The 19,390-nt window shown below is 36.7% G+C and overlaps 1 protein-coding gene across 2 annotated transcripts in view; it reads right to left on the reverse strand.

The window, feature by feature from the left end:
- Positions 1-19,390, reverse strand: part of Ranbp9 (RAN binding protein 9) — a 90,490-nt gene that overhangs the window by 68,437 nt on the left and 2,663 nt on the right. For both annotated transcript variants that reach the window (XM_076859216.1, XM_076859217.1), the window contains exon 2: positions 6,774-6,885. In XM_076859216.1, coding sequence (XP_076715331.1) covers positions 6,774-6,885 — 112 coding nt within the window. The remainder of the gene's footprint in view (positions 1-6,773; positions 6,886-19,390) is intronic.

A 19,390-nucleotide genomic window follows, 5' to 3' on the forward strand; every position in this document is an offset into this window, starting at 1 on the left:
TCTCCATCTATTTCCATATTATCCTCAGAAAATGCAAATCCAACTATATTATTCCCTGGCTTAGAACCAGCACCTGAAGGATAAAAAGTAATGCTCATTAGCATGAGAAATCCCTCTCAGACCTCTCTAGACTATCATCTGGCTCTCCACAGGCTCTGTGCTGGGCTTGCAGCAACGGCAGCAATGATAGCCTGAGTCTGATCTGCACCAGGCACTCTAATAAAATATTTAATTATTAATAATTTATTTAATTTATTTCCATGAGGTTGGTACTAGTATCCCCCCCCCCTTTTTTTAACATATGAGACTGAAAGTTTGCTGAAAAGCACAAAATCGCGGAACTAGTGAGTAGCAGGGCCAAGTCTGAAATCTGCATTATATTTCTCAACAATAGTATCTATGTAGGTTCCAAAACAGGTATTCATGTTAAAAGCGCATACTATCTCAGGCAGGTTACCCAAGAAATAGATAAGCCTAAGGAGGAAAAAACGGTGACAAAGAACAGGGAAACCAGAGGCCTGGGTTTAACTAGTCCTCTGGTGTAACTTCACATAGCTCTCAGGGAAAGCCTTCCCTCAACACCATTCCATCTTCTGAGAGTTAGTTGGTGCTTCGCCCTTAATTCTTCCCTAGTTTGTTCATATGTCTATTACTACATATCTGAAACTGGATTTCATTATTTACTTACATTTTCACTTCCCTTCTTATCTGCAAACTTCTGAAGATAGGGACTTTATGTTTCTATCATCCTAAATTCTTACCACAGTATCTGGCACATCAACAAACCCCTTTTTTCCCTCCTTTCTCTCTCTCTCTTTGTGCATTGTACTGGGGATCAAACCCAGGGCTTCAGGAATGCTGGTAGGCCAAGTGTTCTACCACTGAGTTAGGTCCCCAGCCCTTTTTGTTTTAAATCTCCAACATAATCCATCCCTAAACAACAGCTTCCTACCTAACTCCAACCTTTAGCCACCCTACAGGCTGCCAGGGCATACCATATCCTTTCCCTAATTCCCACTCAGTACTATCTAACTCACACATTCTATCACTTCTTTCCTCAAAATGGAAGCCTCCCTCCTACTCTGAGTGTTCCCCCCTAGAACTTCAATCAATGCTCTCTAATATCTAATTGCAATTCAATTATAATCCCCCTCAGTAACACTGAACTACATACCTCTCCCAAGGCCATACAGTGCCACCCACTCTTCACCTGAGACTATTCCAGCCACTATTTCATCACTATTTTTCCACAATGGAGTCTCTTAAATTCTTATTCTACAAGGTCTATCCAATACTACTTCCTTCACAAATCTGCTACCTTGAGCCAGAACTCTTCTCGGTTCTCTCGTTCATGAGCTCAATCTTATAGCATTCAGCATGAGATGTCTTCATCTAAAGTTATGAGGCTGTCTGCTCCCTGCCCAGCACCACTGTACCTTACAAGTAAGTGCTATGTTTGATATTAGTCAATGCATTTGCTGAGTTTCTACTAAATGTCAGATCCTCTGACATTTTACTCTGTCCTAAAACAGACATGAATGAAATCTTTCTTATACTTACTCAGCTGCTGACAATGCAATATGTTTAACAAATATTTGTTAAATTAACAAATATACTGCTTACTTAGAATAAAGATCATCTGTGAGCTTCCATTTGCTGCTTACTGCTACCAATAAAAGTTTTTTAGCGCTTTTTAAAGCTAGCTAGGAAGAAATGTCTTTACTTCTTTTCTACTCCTCCCAAAAAATAATCTAGAAAGTCAGCAAACATAGAAGGAACATTATGAAAAGGAGCATATCATTATCAGCAGAAGAATTTAAGAACAGAACAGAGAGAATTACACACCAGCTCTTCCTGAATCATTGTCAAAGAATGACATCAGTATTGTTCAAAGAACTAAAAATATCACTCAGAATAAATAGTTTAAAAATTTTCAAATAAAAATTTTTAATAAATTAAATGTAGAATTGAAAGCATCTCCACTGCCGCTATTAGTGTGTATAATTTAAAAGTTTAATGAAAGTAGACACAAACTTTTTTGGAAATTCATTTTACCAGCAATCACTAGTAAGAACACTGATCACCAGTAAGAACATAAAGTAAATGTATACCCTTTAAACATATCTCCTAAAAAAGCCATGAAGATAAGTCAATTTAATTTTTTGTTGTGAAATGCATTAGAAACTTACTTTTAAATTAGTTACAAAATTTTGACAGGCTATTCTACCCTATTAAATTAAGCTTATTTTGTTGAATAAACACAAATTATATTCAGTGTATTCTTTCACCCAATAAAACAAATTTCCTGTAAGCTTTATTTTCTAGGAAACAAATAAATACAAGTAACAATCATCACAGTCATGTTCCTAATTTTCCACAGCAGACCTAGAAATAATGCATATGGTAGAATAAATCAAGTCTTTTCAAGCACATAATACAGTAATATCAGCCCCTTCTGTTTTCTTTCACTGTGCTGAAAGAGGCAGTTCATACTCAATGCCTGCTATTTCATGGGAAAACCTGTTGTCAATAACAGACAATTTTCTAAAAAACTGAGATATTGGATTCAAATATTTATATACCTGTGCTAATCTTGGATAAATACAATGTTTTTTAAAAAATTCAATTTTAAATTAAGTAAAAAAAAAAAAAAACTTTCAGATGAACATACATCATTGTAAACAAAAAGTGATTAATGGCTGTTCATTCTGGTACATTCTTTATAAAGATAATGGGATTTTAGGAAGCAATATTTAAATCGTTTGATATAGTTCAATATGTCTCCAGAAAGACTCTTCTTGGAGCTAGGGATGAAGTTCAGTGGTAAAATGCCTCTGGATTCAATCCCCAATACCAAAGGGGCAGGGTAAGTACTTTGACAGAAAGACACTAATTGGCCAAAATTAGTAATGAGAGTTGCTTTAAAAAATAATTATAATAATTGTTCTTCCCTTTCAAACCCAATTGGACTGGCCTAGAACTGTAGTCAACAAATTTACAAGACAGATAAGTGGAATCTGACCAAAGAAATAAGTTTTCTGAGGAATACAAGAAATAGGTACTCCTCCTTATAAATTTTTTAATTCAACTGAATGCTAGCTATAATAAGTGAAGTTACAGACATGTAAAATAGTCCCTACCCTTGATGTATCAGACAATTAAAACAGTATAAATATTACGATCAATCTGCCCAAACTGTACAGGAGGCATAGAAAAGAAACTATTATTTTGGTAAAGGCAAAGTGCCACAAAAAGGTACTGCTACACTAGAGCTTGAAAACTAGTGTAAAACTTTGTGACTAACCTGGCCAATGGAATAAGGGCAAGACAAGGTGAACACAAGGAGGAAAGAAAGCACACTCACACAGAACTAGAAATATGAGCCACCCCGTATGCAATCAAAGAATGTAAGCAGTACCTTATAGATGAAGGGCAAGTGAGAATTAGGGATTCTTCAATCTTATTAATCATTAGGGAAACTAAATTAAAACCATAGTAACCACAATAAGAAATCACTAGGTATTTATATGATAGCTTAAAAATAAAAACAGAACAAACAAAACCTGACTAAGTGCTATTAAGAAGGCAAAGCAACAAAGGAACTGTCAAACATTCCTTGTGGAAATGCAATCTAGCAAAGCCACATTGCAAAACTATTTCAGTTTCTTATAAAGTTAAAAATACAATTAACTATGATGTAGCAATCTCATTCCTAGCTTCATTTCACCCAAGTGAAGTGAAAATGTATGTTTCTACAAAAACCCCTAACATACACATTGACAGTGGCTATATTTATAATTGCCAAAAACTGTTCTTCAATTAGGGATTATATAAGCAAACTGACTCACTCATCCACACAATCAGTAATAAAGACTGCTCTAAGGGACAACTGCCTGAATTAAAAGGCTAAATACTGTATGACACCATTTATATGCCATTCTAGAAATGGCTGAAGTATAGAAACAGAACACCAATCACTCTGTACAAAGGGTGATGGAACTGCTCTACATATTAACTGTGGTGGTGGTTACAGGACAGTACATATTTGTTTAAAAAAAATGCACACCAAAACTAAAATACATCTAATTTTTAAAATAAAGAAAAAGGGAGGTTGAGGGATGCTGGTTAGTTACAAAAAAGATAAGACTGAAAAATTATGCGGTAGCTATTCACATCTTTAAAAAAAAAACCCTAAGAAATTTCAGATTTTAGCATTAAAATCACAGATATTACAAATAATCTCAGAAAAGAGACAGAGAGGGCTGAGATGTGGCTCAGCATCAAAGTACTTACCTCAAATTCAAAAAGCCCTGGGTTCAATCTCCAGTCAATTTAATTTTTTTCTGTTTTTTGTTGGTAGTGGGGATTGAACCCAAGAGTACTTTATAACTCATTAACATCCCCAGCTATTTTTGTTTTTGAGACAGGATCTTAGTTGGATAGGACCTTGCTAAATTGATGAAGACGGCCTTGAACTTGTGATCCTCCTGCCTCCTGAGCCTCTAGGATTACAGGTATGCAACACCATGCCTTGCTTATTTCTGTATTAGAACACCGATAACAGTTATAAACAGGAAGCAACTGGGACAGCCAATAACCAATCACCTCAGTTATTCAGAAGATAAATTACCAAGACCTGACTACAGGACAGGCAGTGAAAATGATCAGAAATAGTAAAGGTAGAAATTCTCAAGTTTTTAGCAACAGTGAAACCACTAACTTGATTTAAGAAAAAGATTTTAACAAGCTAAATTTAAGTACCTATGGGACATTCAAATGGAAACATCTGGGTAGATGTACTTGTCTGGAGCTCAAGAAAATAATCTGAGATGTAGCATTAGATTTGAGACTCATGAGGGTATTTGCAGCCGACAATACAAGGTCAAGATCATGCAAAGACAGTGTTAAGTACAGTGAAAGGTAAAGAGAAACCTAGGAATCATCCTGAGCAACTCCAGCATTACAGAGCTGATACAATTTGAAGTACAGAAAGAACTGGCTTACTCAGGATACAGCTGTAAAGCTAGAAATGGTTACAAACATGGACCTATTTTAATCTGGGACTTCTCTCAACCATTTTCCTTAGTATCTCCAATTTTAGCTTTGATTTGAACATTCTGGAAAAATTTAGGCAGATAAATAAAAAGCTAGCATTGTATTCCAAGGTTTCACTTTTACCTTTCATATTGTTGACACTGAGAATATTGAGCAAATAAAGTAAGAATCATATATTGGATACACCTTATTTTGTCAGACACAGCAGTATTACTAAGAGAGATTAGTTAATGACTGGCTTCAAATACACGTCAACTTACCCACAAAACCCAAAAGTTTTATCTTGGTTGCTGAAAAATGACCCTATACCACAACGAAGTTAGTACAGGATGGAGGATGCATCCAATAGCTCCAAATGATCAGATGACTTTTTTTTTTTTTTTTTTGGTGGTACTACAGATTGAACCCACTGAGCTATATACCCCAGTTTTTGGATGTGTGTGTTTTATTTTGAGATGGTCTTGCTTAAGTTGATGAGGCCTTGAACTTGGGGCCCTCCTGCCTTGGCCTCCAGAATAACAGGAATGCACCTCCAGGATAATAGGCATGCACCACCATGCCCAATGTAGACAATTAGTTCTTAGTCAAGGATATGTACTAAAATTCCTCATGGAGTGTTCTCAAAATGCTCATCTTGCCTAAAACACTACTTCCAAAAAATCCAACTTAGGAATTTTTAAGGTGAGACCCAAAATATTTTTAATAGTTCCCCTAAGTGAATTTCTCATTGGCACACACACACATCAAACACCTATCTCAAGTCAAAAAGCAATGAATGATAAAAGTTGATTCAAGGATCTACCAAGAAGTTCTCATTGGGAAGCTTTCCTTTTCAGTGCTAGGGATCAAACCCAGAGCCTCTTGCCTGTGCTCTACCAGTGAGCTTCCACTCCCGGTCCTTATTTTATAAGCTTCTAAATCACATACTAACCCTGGGGATAATCTCTTTCAATCGAGAGCATGCAAAACACATTTCCCAAGCAAAACATAAAATTCTAAGCCCCCTGCCCTGTAAAATATCTACAAATCACCTACTGGCTTTTATAACTCACTTTTAGAAGATGTAACTTCTCAGCAGAATTCAGAAAACAGGCAGTGTAAGAAAAGTGATAAGGATGAATCATGGCTCAGTGGTAGAGCGCCTGCCTAGCATGTGTGAGGTTCGATCCTCAGCACCACATAAAAATAAATAAATAAAATAAAGGTATAGAGTCCATCTACAACTAAAAGGATATTAAAAAAAAAAAAAGAAGAAGAAGAGTTATTGTCCCTCTATTGTTTAAACCCATCTTCTCCATTTTAATAACAAACCTACCAGAAAAACTCGTTTAAAACCACAAACTCAAGCTTTGGTTTCAACTAGTATTTAAGCAGAAATAGATCAAATCTGCTACACTGAAATATTCAGATTCCATTTGTCCAAGTTCCGAAATTTCCCAAGATTACAACTTTCCTTCCAATTACATCATAAACACTATAGATCAAAACAAAAATAATTACCCAAGAATAGCAAATTAGGGGCTGGGGCTCAGGGGAAGTGCACTTGCCCGGCATGTGTGAGGCACTGGGTTCGACTCTCAGCACCATATATAGATAAATAAAATAAAAGTCTGTCAACAACTAAAAAAAAAGATACCACTTCATCCTTATCTGATTTGGATTATTTTTTAAAAGAAAGAAAGAATAGCAAATTATTTTTCCCACTAAAATTTACTTACCCATCTCTTCCCTTACTGACAATTTTTACTTCAAAATAATAAATTCCACAGGCTGCTGGTATTGGATGCGTGGCTCTAACTGATGCTGCATCTTTTGGAGTTTTACCATGACCTGCATGTGAAACAGAAAGAAAAAAAAAAATCAAAAAAGATATTCAAATGATAATCTTAACAATTCAGGAACAAATAAGGTTTCTGAAATGATATTTAATATCTGCTCCCATCAGTTCAAATAATCAAAGACTTAATATTTACCAGCACAATTAATCCAATATGCAAAACAGCCCAAGTTTGCCAAAGAACTTTTCATGCTATTATAGGTTTTTTGAGATTTCAGACTCTGAACACATTGGACCTAATAGTATTTCATGAAAATTAAATTAAGTATTTTAGCATAGACTACATATGTACTTCTTTCCGCCAGTACTGAGGACTGAATCCAAGGGTGCCTTACCACTGAGCTACATCCTCTGCCCTTTTTAATTTTTATTCTGAGACAGGGTCTTACTAAATTGCTAACGTTAGCCTGGAACTATCAATCTTCCCACCTCAACTTCCCAAAGGATAGACTACATTAAGAAAAAAAAAAAAAAAAAATGAAATTCTTCTACATTCTTTGACAAAATGACCTACCTTTTTAAACCAGAAGCATCTATATAACAATAAAGTTTTAAAATTTCAAGTGAAATTTTATACAATTAGAGTAATGAAAACAGAATTCTTACTGCTAAGAATTTATGATTTTGTTTTATATATATATTCTTACCATTAATTCTGTCCAAAAGCTGAGTCATAAAAATTGATCAGGAAAAATCTATTGAAAAATGTATTGTTACGTTTTTATATGTGTGTGTATATGTATGTGTGTATATATATATAAAATATGCATATATATATATGGCTAGTTATATGATGTTTATAGTTATACAATATTTTTATTTTATTTATTTATTTTTATGTGGTGCTAGGGATTGAACCCAGTGCCTTAGGCATGCAAGGCAAGTGCTCTGCCACTGAGCTGCAACCCCAGCCCTATTGTTACATCTTGTTAACTTTTTTCTTTAAGAAAGGAAATGAGGCTGTCATTGTTGACATTTTAGATAATGGCTTTTAAGCTTTTTAAAGTAGTTCAATTCTAAACCCAGAAGGTTTCCCTTTTCACAACCACATCCCTACCTCATACTCAAAGATACAAATTATCTTGGAAGGTAGCATGTGAACAAAATCAAGTTAGCAAGAGAAAATATGTGGATCAAACAGCATAAGAATAAAGACAGAAGTTGAAGTAGCATGTCACAAAGCATTGAAGGAGTGTGACACAAGTCTCCACATCCTCAAAGGGACTCTATGAGAAACAATATTCTCATTATTCAACTGTTCTGGTTAGATTATGCTTCCCTAAATACGAACTTGCTATTATAATATTTCACTCACACTATAAAATGACTTTCGAGGACAGGAGAATTTTTCTCAATTTCACCATGATTGTTTTAAAACTTAATTCCTTATTTAAGTCAAATTGATCAGGAAAAATCTATTGAAAAATGTATTACACTAAGATACACAATAACCATCACACACAAATGAAATCATATCTTCCCTTACCACACACTTTGCCAAATTACTAATGATACCATATCATTAAACAGTTAAGTTTATGCTTGCAATGCAAATTAATTAGTACATGTGAGCCCAGAGGAAACTGAATGAACTCAGCCACTCCTTTAATTATCATGAAAAATTTGTTATGGGCAGAAATAAGCTCTCATGCTGAATAAACAGAACCTAACCAAAGTCCTAAATCAACTAGATTTTACTATTTGTTTTGGCTGATTTTTGTTATTTCCACTTTGAAGGCAGCAACCAAAACTTCCAAGGTACAATAATGTCAAGATATACTTAATAAAAAAAAAAATAGTTAACATAGTTAATACTGTGTGAAAGGCACCGTTCTAAGAACCTTGTATTTACTAACTCATTTAATATTAAAACAACCCCATAGGGAAACGTACCACATATCATCATTCCAAATTGAGGAAACCAAGGGAAGATGAGGAAAACTGCCACGGTCAGACTGCTGAGTGAGAATTCCAAACCAAGGTTTGTCCAGGGATTTTAATTCAAGAAGCCTGAGCTAACGTGAGCTCTGAGCCCACAGGAAGGATTTAGTTTCACTGAGCATTCTGGGATCACTTCATATTCATCACCATCTCCTATTCTTGATACTAAGAAAATTAATATTTCAGGGCAAACAATCTCTCAGTGATAGATGATTTTGTATGAATTTTTCTCCTTGAATATTTGTGAAATAGTATTATTTAGCCTAAATTTTTTTACATGAGGAACGTTATAGAGATTATACAACATGCCCAATTGATAAAATCACACATTAAAAATGCATGTATGGATTAAAATCCCATATATTTTTCCATTATGCAAAAATGAGAAGTACCACATAACCTTAAATCTTCAAGGATCCTTTTATTATTATTATTATGGTTTATTAAGACATTATAGAAAAGTTCTATAAATGTAAAAATTGAAAAGAATGCTTGGGGCTGGAGTTGTGGTTCAGCAGTATAGTGCTCGCCTAGCCTCATAAAAATAAATAAATAAAATGCTGTGCCCAAGTAAAAAATAAATATATAAAAAAAAGAATGCTTCATTTGTAAAGTAAAATTTAAATGTAAAAAGAGAGAGGGAAGCTGAGAGTGATGACACATGCCTGTAATCCCAGTGACTCAGGAGGATTACAAATTCAAGGTAGGCCTCAGCAATTTAGCAAGGCCTTGACTCAAAATTTAAAAATGGGCGGGGCTGTAGCTCAGTTGGTAAATCACCCCTGGGCTCAATGCTCAGTACCAAAAACAAAACAAAACAAAAAACAGAGAGGAAAAAGTAAGTTTAGATGTAAAATTAAAATTAGGATTCATGCTATTTCTTAGATAAGACTAGTAATATCAGAAGTGTATGACTTATTTTAATAATGTTCATCAGCTGGAAGTATATTAGTTTAAATTCTGTGGTTAAAAAACAACTTCACACTACCAAAGTTTAAACTTTTAAACCACAACTTCTTCAATGTTAAGTGTTTTCTATATGGCTCTAGAAGAAAATTAATGTACTGCTTCAAACAAAACCCCGAGGCTAGCAAGGTTAGTAATTTTTATTCAGTCTATTTCTCCACTCTCCAACATGCAGCCATACAGGAGCTTTCTGGAAACCAACCAGCTTTCCACGAATCCCCAACCCTTACAACAATTAAAATTTCCTCCAACACCTCCTCTTTGGCCTAGGTAAGACTTACTTCCTAAAATCGTTTCTGAGCTCACCCTCTCTCTAAACTTTCCACCACCTCCTCATCATCTGCCCTATTTTCAGTTCTAGCCATGAGCAGAGAGTGCCTGGAAAGCTTCACCCTTCCTTCTGAGCCTGGTAGGATCCTCCTCATCTTTACATCTCAGCTTAAGCTTTCCTTCCTCAAATACTCTTTCTCTAACCTCACTAACTTGGTCTAAACTACTTCCTACATGCCCTCACGGCAACATACATCTCTCCTATACAACTGTGACACAATAATACTTATTTTTGTGACTATTGTTTCTGCTTTTTAATTACTGGGCCTCTTTATTACCACTGATTTCTACTCTAACTTCATTTATTCCTTCCTGCAGCCACACTCTGGATTCTGACATCACCTGAAACTATTCCACTGCAGAAATATTAAATTCTAATATGATTTATTCTGCTACAAGACATTTCTTTTTTTTTTTTTTTTTAAATAGGAGACACCAGGGCTATTAGCAGAAAGTAGCATTAGTGCCAGCACTCACCCAGTGGATTCTTATTGTTGTTGTTGTTGTTTTTAAGAGAGAGAGAATTTTTTTTAATATTTATTTATTTATTTTAGTTTTCAGCAGACACAACATCTTTGTTTTGTATGTGGTGCTGAGGATCGAACCCAGGCCGCACGCATGCCAGGCGAGCGCCGCGCTACCGCTTGAGCCACATCCCCAGCCCCTACAAGACATTTCTTGAATACAAATTAGCTCACCTGCACTTGATAAATATGGGAATAGTGCTAGTATAATAGTCATCTCCTTCATAACAGCTTTTCCTAATATATTAATGAATTAAAATAAAAACTTAGCAATATATATACAAAGGCCCTAAGCAAAAAAAGCTGGGATTCCTATTGAAGTATATGTCTATAGTGCTTCAGGAAATGCTAAATTTAACCACAATGTTAAGCCATCTGGACAAAATTCAAGCAGTACCTATAAAAGGTGCTAAGAAATTTTATTAATCAGTAGGGATTCATGTATTTCATGTATATTAATTTTACACTTTAGGTTATAAATCAATATTACTTTATTTTGTTGCTCAAACATTTCCAGCTTTGACTATTTGGAGCTTTTCGTTCAGCTCCGCCATCGTTTAGAACATTACCCCCATTATGTTTTTTGTTTTTATGACTTTCTGGCACTAAGTGATGCTGGAGGCTCATCCTCTGTTTTTCTTGCCGCTATCCTAGAATAGGCCATTTCTCCAAGAAGTTCTGCCTTCTTTACTGAAAAACAGTATTAGAACCTAAGATATAGTTACTAGTTGTACTCACCTTTCCTGGAATGTCACGGATTCCAGGCCCTCTTCTTGACAAAAGCCAAGGAAACATATGGGAAACATGTGAACCAGTGCACATACATATAATCTATGTTTCTACATATAAACAACCTTAAGCCAAGTATGAGTTCATACTAATGTTTCCAATTCTAATTCATTATTACCTCATGGTTAATTGCAACTTCCTCCTCTTGCTTATCTGTAAATCCCACCCCAATGGTGAGAAAACTGGCTCCCATCATTTGCACATCCATTTGTTCAATTAAATCATTCCAGTATACATGTATTGCAAGCAGTATCAGAACTGTCAGCCCATACTGCCATAGCGTACAACTTTATCAACTAAAGTTCAATGATTAAGTAATCCATTCTCCCTTTACTTTTAGACTCCATTTATTTCCAAATTACTTAAAGTCAATACCTCCCTTCCCTTTCCTTCATATATTTGTAATGAGTTAAATTATTTTGTTACATTTTGTATTTCTATCCTGAGATTTTCCCCTCTTAAAAGACTTTTTTTTTTTTTTAAACTGGGATTGAATTTAGGATTCAATCGCTTTACCATTTTTATATTGAGATCAAGGTCTCACTAAATTGCCTGGGCTGACCTCAAACTGCAATCCTCCTGCCTCAGCCTCACAAGTCACTGTAACTGCAGGCGTGAGTCACCACACCCGGGTCCTAAATGATTTTACTTGCACATATTATGGTTCACCCTTTGTCCTAAATTATGTGGGCTCGACACAGAAATACTGTCAGGGATCCATGATTACAGGATCATACAGAATACTTACACTGCTCTAAGAATATCCTATGTTTTGTCTATTCCACCAACCCCTCCCCCAACAACCATCTTTTTAATTCTCTACAGTTTTTGCCTTTTCCAGGATAATTCAAATTAGATTACCTAGCCTTTTTTTTTTTTTTTTAAAGTTGGCGTTGGACACAATACCTTTATTTATTTATTTTTATGTGGTGCCAAGGATCGAACCCAGGGCCCTGCACATGCTAGGCCAGCGCTCTACCACTAAGCCACAACCCCAGCCCAGTACCTAGCCTTTTTAGATTGGCTTCTTTCATTTGGCAATATGCATTTTAGATCAGACACATCTTTGCATGACTTGATAGCTCTTTTTTTTTTTTTAATAACTGGTAATATTCCATTGTATGAATGTATTCCTTGTGTGCCCATTCATCAATAGCTGAAAGATACCTTGGTTGTTTACAGTTTTTAGTGATTATAAAATGTTGCTATAAACATTCGCATACAGAGCTGGGAATGCCCAGCATATTCAAAGCCCTGAGTTCAATCCCCAGCACCACAAAACAACATCCCCAAAAACATTCACATGAAAGTTTCTATGTGGGCATAAATTCTCAGATGGCTTGGGTAAATACCTAGGAGTGCAAATGTTGGATCATATGGTTACCAGTATGTTTAGCTATTATTGGCCAAGTTATATGGTTATATTGTGTGCATGCACAAATAATTTAACAACAAATACATTATCATGTACAAGTCTGATGCACCAATAAGAAAAAAATGTGAAAAAAAATAGGGAAAAATGTATGTTTAGTTTTGTTAGGAACTGCCAAACCCTTCCAATGTAACTGCTGTGCTGCTATGCATTTCCACAAGCAAGGAATGGGAATTCCTGTTGCTCTGCATCCTCACCAGCAATTGGCACTATCAGGTTGCTTTTCCAGTTTTAGCCATTCTAATACGTATGGATGTTCTATTTAGCAAAAAAGGAAATGGAGGAAATAAAAAGCTACCCAAGTCATATTTTCATGTCAATTAAACTACCACCACACACATCTTGAAGAAGGAAGCCCAAGATCCAGAGTCTAAGGCTGAAAAAAATCACCTGTGATACTGGGCATAAATGCCAGTGGAAATTTTAACTGGGCTTGTAGTTTATTAGGACTGTAATTTTTGTAGTTCTCTGGTTAACAGTCACAAAGTTCCATAGACTTTAAGTGGCTGCCCAGCCCCAATTTTCCCATAAGTCCTGTTATTTTTAGCACACAGTTGTGTGGAAAAATGTGCTTTGCCCAGCAATGCATTTATGGCATTAAAGTAGAAATGACTCTATCTTCCTGTTCCCTACTCTTTTTGAAGACCCCACTCTATACTTCCTCATCAAAATCACAGGCATTCGGGGCATGGTGGTGAACACTTGTAATCCCATAGGCTCCAGAGGCTGAGACAGGAAGATTATGAGTTCAAAGCCAGGCTCAGCAAAAGTGAGGCGCTAAGCAACTCAGTGAGACCCTTTCTCCAAATAAAATACAAAACAGGGCTGGGGATGCAGTTCAGTGTTGGAGTGCCCCGAGTTCAATTCTTGTAACAAAAAAAAAAAAAAATCACATTAACTCCAATTCCCTGAATCTTTTTTTGTGCTTTTCCCTCCCTTTTTCCTCAGCCTGGAACAAGCTATCTGGGAATCACGTAAAAGCTCTCAAATACCTTGATTTCCCTCATATGCCTCTCTTTCCATCCCACTCAACCAGCAAAACTATAGTGTTTAATGAACATTATAAGCTACCTCCCCTACTCCTGCACTAGACAGCTGACCTGCACTGAATAAAGTCCAACAAACTTGCAAACAACCATTATAATCAAATGATGTCACCCAGACTCTCCCAGGGTTACCTACAGTATTTTCAGAAAACCTCAGTCAGCTTGTTCCCCATCTCTAGCAATGGCTAGCCTGCATTTTTACCATTCACCTGAAGCTGTAAGTCCTCTACTCAAATTCAGTGAGTCTGTTTTATCAAGAAAATGGTAGGGGGCGGTGCTGGAGTTCAATGGTAGAGCGCTTGCCTAACATGCATGAGGCACTGGGTTTGATCCTCAGCACCATATAAAAATAAACAAAATAAAGGCATTCTTTCCACTACAACCACACATAAAAAAAAATTTAAAAAGAAAGAAAATGATATGCCATTAGATAGGATGATATTCAACTCTCCACTATGCTACTACAAATGGTCTCTGTCCATCCCCCACCCCACCCCCCGCCACCCCCAGTCTTCACCTCTTCCACTATTATCAGAGAAACAGAACATCCTCTCCTCTCCAAGACTAACTATCCTGTGCTCTGGAAACACTCATCTGTCTCCCAGCCCTCACCAGCTCAGCCCCCAAGCTTCATCCTCTTCAATTTCTTCCCCTTTCCCCTCAACCTGGAAGAGCTGAATGTCCCAAAAACGCATACACCTTTCACAAATTCACAAAGTCCTATCCCTCTGTGTTATAAATCATTGCCAGTAATGTTCTGGAGTTGGAGATAAATACAATGAATTCTTTTTTTTTTTTTTTAACGTGAAGGTTGTAAAAACCAGGTACTGCTAATATCTACTTTTTTAATATTAAATTTTGTATACATTTTCTGGAACATCACAACTTGGTCTAATATGTTCTCATTTTAACATCAGTTTTACCCACACAGTCAAAAAAGAGAGTGACTTAAGAATGATCGTGGGGGAGCATGGGAAAAATGGAGAAAAGGGGAGGGAGGAAAAGGGGGGCGCAGGAAAGATGGTGGAATGAGATAGCCATCATTACCCTAGGTACATGTATGACTGCACATATGGTCGACACTACAGCTACATTAGGTACAACCAGACAAATGAAAAGTTGTGCTGCAATTGTATACAATAAATCAAAATGCATTCTGCTGTCATATATTACAAAGAAACAAACCAACCAACCAGGGGCTGGGATTGCAGCTCAGTGGTAGAGCACTTGCCTAGGGCAGGTGAGGAACTGGGTTCCATCCTCAGCTCCACATAAAAATAAATAAAATACAGTTATTAAAAAAATAAAAAAGAATGGTATGACTTTCTGACTGTACTTTCCAAAGGAATTTTAAGGATAACTGATTGTGTGGGATTTCCACCTTATATACTGACATCAGAAGCTAACTCTCAGCTAAAATGTAAATCCACTATCAGTTGTTAAAACTTGTCTCAATCTCCACCTCCTCTAGGTTCTGCCTAATCTCTTCTTCCATCTGTATTTCTCAAGAGTAATCTATGGTGACATCCTATTTAGTCCTTCTGTTTTGTTTCAGTCCACTAAAAGCTGATTTTGTCCCCATCAAATCAGTTCAAACTGCCCTCCCTAAGTCACAAAGATCTGATTCCAATCCCAGAATAAAGCTGTGTGCACACCACTATACCTATTGCTGCACTGGACACTACAGGCCACCTCCCTTGCTGAGCTTCTGGGACACTCCTCTCCTTGCCACCCAGGCACCTCTCTCATCTATTTCTTCTTGGGCTCCATCCAGTCTTCCAGTGGTGTGGCTGCTCAGGGCTCCACTTTCAGCTCACGGCTTTTCTCACTCAACACACTCCAGTGCATCTACCATCCAGAGGTGATCCCTAAATCAGTCATGACCTCGACCTCTCTACCAAGATTGGGGGGAATTCAAGCACCTGCCAACCCGCCCTAGTAGAAAATGTCTCACACACTGTCCCTACTGAAATAAACAGAGCCCAGATAATTCAAGTGCCAGGAGGATAATGTGCGTTAACTACCCTCACACCCCTGATGACTCACACAGGTCAGCACCTGATCTGAAGGCCACCAATACACACCACAACATGTAATGAAAAGTTCTGCCCAACTGAGAATGATGATAACTGGCTAGGCCAATCTGATAAAACTCTCAGGAATGTAAAATGGGAAGGAAAAGATAAATCAATAGAGAAAAGAGAAGAAAACCAGAAATTTGCAACTGTTGCTGAGTCACCTCAACTTAAAATGAAAAGTCATGAATTCCAGTTGCTGAGAGCACTTAAAAATCCCCTTAATTCTAGAAGACCTGCTCACAAGGCTTGTTTTTGTAGCTTCTTCTAGTTTCCATGAAGACTGATCAAGAGTTAAGATTCCCATTTTTATTTATCTCCAAATTTAACTAACTTCTTCAAAGTAATTATTTGATTCATGGTTCACTGCCAGAACAGAGCTACAAACCCAAACATCACTCTTGATTTCTCTCTCCATTATTCCTCATACACTCTCACTTCTACCTTTATCTCACAAATACCTGCTCTTCTCCACCCTACCACAGACCAAATAGAGGACCTTATTTATAACATGGTCTAACACAAAAGTCTTTTGAGTTTGTTATTTCCTGTCTTGTACCCTTTGAATCTACCTTCCAATCAGTTGTGCAATGTGACAAAAATGAAAATGTGAACCAGTCACTTCCTACTTAAAATTCTTTGATGATAGGCTGGGGATATAGCTCTGTTGGTAGAATGCTTGCCTTGCATGCACAAAGCCCTGGGTTCAATTCCCAGAACCACGGGTGTGTGTGTGTGTGTGTGTGTGTGTGTGTGTATAATGACTTCCCCATCTCCTACAGAATTCCATCTAAGCTCAATAAAATACTCAATCTTTTCTCAGACCTTGTTACACACTAAATTCCAACAACTCAAAATTGCCTGTAAAACAAACAAAACATAACACTCTCCGCATGCTTTTGTTTTCCCTTCACCCAGCCCCTCTTCTTCCCTACACCTACTGAACTTCCAAGAAGCTGTCCCTAACTATCTTCATCCCACTCTGGGTTTGACTGCTCCTCCTATCTTCCATAGCGCTCTTAACACTTCCCTCACTGCTACATTTTACGCCTTTTGAGTCAGTGAATTCAAAGGCACTATCTCTTATCTGAGTGCCCAGAACCTGGCACTATGTGAACATTCACTAAAAGTTTATTAGATTAAATGAGAGAAAGAATAAGCAGTGAGCAAGACATACATACAAGATGCCCAGAACTCTTTGCCTTACAGCAATTGCTCAATCAATTATTATTACAGTCACTTGCTTCAGTTGTAGTTACCAAGTGGCATTTTTAAAGCTAATTTCCTAAAATTTTGGCAAAGGATTTCCTGGGAAGAGCATGGTTTGATATTTAAATTCCTTTATTTTAAGAAACATTTCTGCATCACCACTGTAAGTTCATAACAGACATTTGTACTTGTAGACAAGCAAGCATTTATTGAAATATTTGTTCAACCTTAAGGTAAAAAATTACGCAATTATATTTAGGAAGTGTTAAAAACTAATGACTAGAGATGTGGTAGGAGGAGTTGGGCACATTAAAATTCAATGTAGGGGCTGGGGATGTGGCTCAAGTGGTAGCGCGCTCGCCTGGCATGCGTGCGGCCAGGGTTCGATTCTCAGCACCACATACAAAGATGTTGTGTCCGCCGATAACTAAAAAATAAATATTAAAAAAAATTCTCTCTCTCTCTCTCTTTATAAAAATAAAATAAAATAAAATTCAATGTAATTTGCTAGATACTGTTAATAATGCTTCAATTAAAAAATGTAATTCACTGTTTCATTGCTTCCCTACCAAATTTCAGTTCTCTGGCATTTCTCCTAAGCTATCCTAACTCAGTAAAATTAAGGTGTCTGAACCTTTGTGAGTCATCAGTCTCCCAGTTTGTTTTTTTTTTTTCATGTATTTATTTATTTATTTAGTACCAGGGATTGAACCCAGATGCACTTAACCAATGGGTCACATTCCTGACACCCCCACCCTTTTTTTTTTTTTTTTGGAGACAGGGTCTCCCCCTAAGTTGCTCAAGGCCTTGCTAAATTGCTGAGGCTCGATTTGAACTTGCAATCCTCCTGAGCAAAGTGGCAAGAGCCACCACTCCGGGGTACTCCATTATCTTTTCTGCCCTAGAGTACTTTTAATCTCAATTATTTTTCTCAAAGGTCTCTATGTGATCACCTATTTGATTAATTAGGTCCAGCACAAACTGAAAAAGGCAACAATATGGTATAGAAGAAAGTACTGAATTTATAATCAGTAAAATTAGTTTCAATCCTGGCTTATGGCTGGGGAAAAAAAATCTAACCTACAGGTGCTCCCACTTTGACAAATTTAAAATTACAATTCCATAATCTTGCCCAGTATGTATCAAAATTCTCTGTAAAGTACCTGAATAATTTGAAAACTATAAAAATGTAATCTAGCTGGGCATGGTGGTACGCACCTATAATCCCAGTGGCTCAAGAGGCTGAGGCAGGAGGAACACAAGTACAAAGCCTACCTCAGCAACTTAGCAGGTCCTTGTCTCAAAAAAATAAAAAGGACTGGGGATGTGGCTCAGTGGATCAGCCTCCCACTTCCAACCCCAGTTGGGGGGGGGGGGGGGAACAGAAGCAATTAAGAGAGAAAGAAGCAATCCGTAATTAAAACATTTAGGCTAATTGAATCCATTGTCATATTCATGCTTGCCTAGCATGTGCAAGGCCCCGGGTTCAATCCTCACACACACACTACACACAGAGACAAGAAAACCCTAAGTCTAAAAAAACCTGTCACTTGGGTATTCAACACTGACAAGAATTTTTAAAATAAGAGGGGCTATTCCTGGGCATTTCCATAGTCAGTGTGTGCTAAGCAAAAGGTCTTTTACAAAACTCTTACCATGCACCCCTCTATACACACCCTGCTACTCTTCTGCAATCCAACCATGCATGTGGCATTGTTTTGCATTAATCCCTTCAAATCATTTACAGAACAATACTGCTTTCAAAAGCAGCAATTCCAATTTAAAAGAAAAAATCTTAAACACAGAACACGTTCAGAGCAAAAAAAAAAAAAAACCAAGATACTTCAAATTCAAAGGTAATAAGGGAAATCCATAATTCTGGAAAATAATTATGATTTTTTTCAAATTCTGGAATATGCAAAAATATCCAATGTAATTTTTTTAAAAAGTTTTGTGATGCTTAGATAAAATCAATGAGTACAATGATAAAATTAAATAAAAATCCACTCTTATTTTGTGATTTCAAAGTTTTACCTATGATACTTTCCCTTTGCTACTTGGTTACTTGCCCACTATATTTGGTGAAGTGCTCTCAGAAGACAAGAGAAAAATAACAGTAACAACAGAAAGCCCACAGCAAGAGACACTAAAATACCAACAAGAGGAAAGGGGGGAAAAGAAAGACT

Source organism: Callospermophilus lateralis, chromosome 6, assembly GCF_048772815.1.
Source record: "Callospermophilus lateralis isolate mCalLat2 chromosome 6, mCalLat2.hap1, whole genome shotgun sequence".
Taxonomy (NCBI): domain Eukaryota; kingdom Metazoa; phylum Chordata; class Mammalia; order Rodentia; family Sciuridae; genus Callospermophilus; species Callospermophilus lateralis.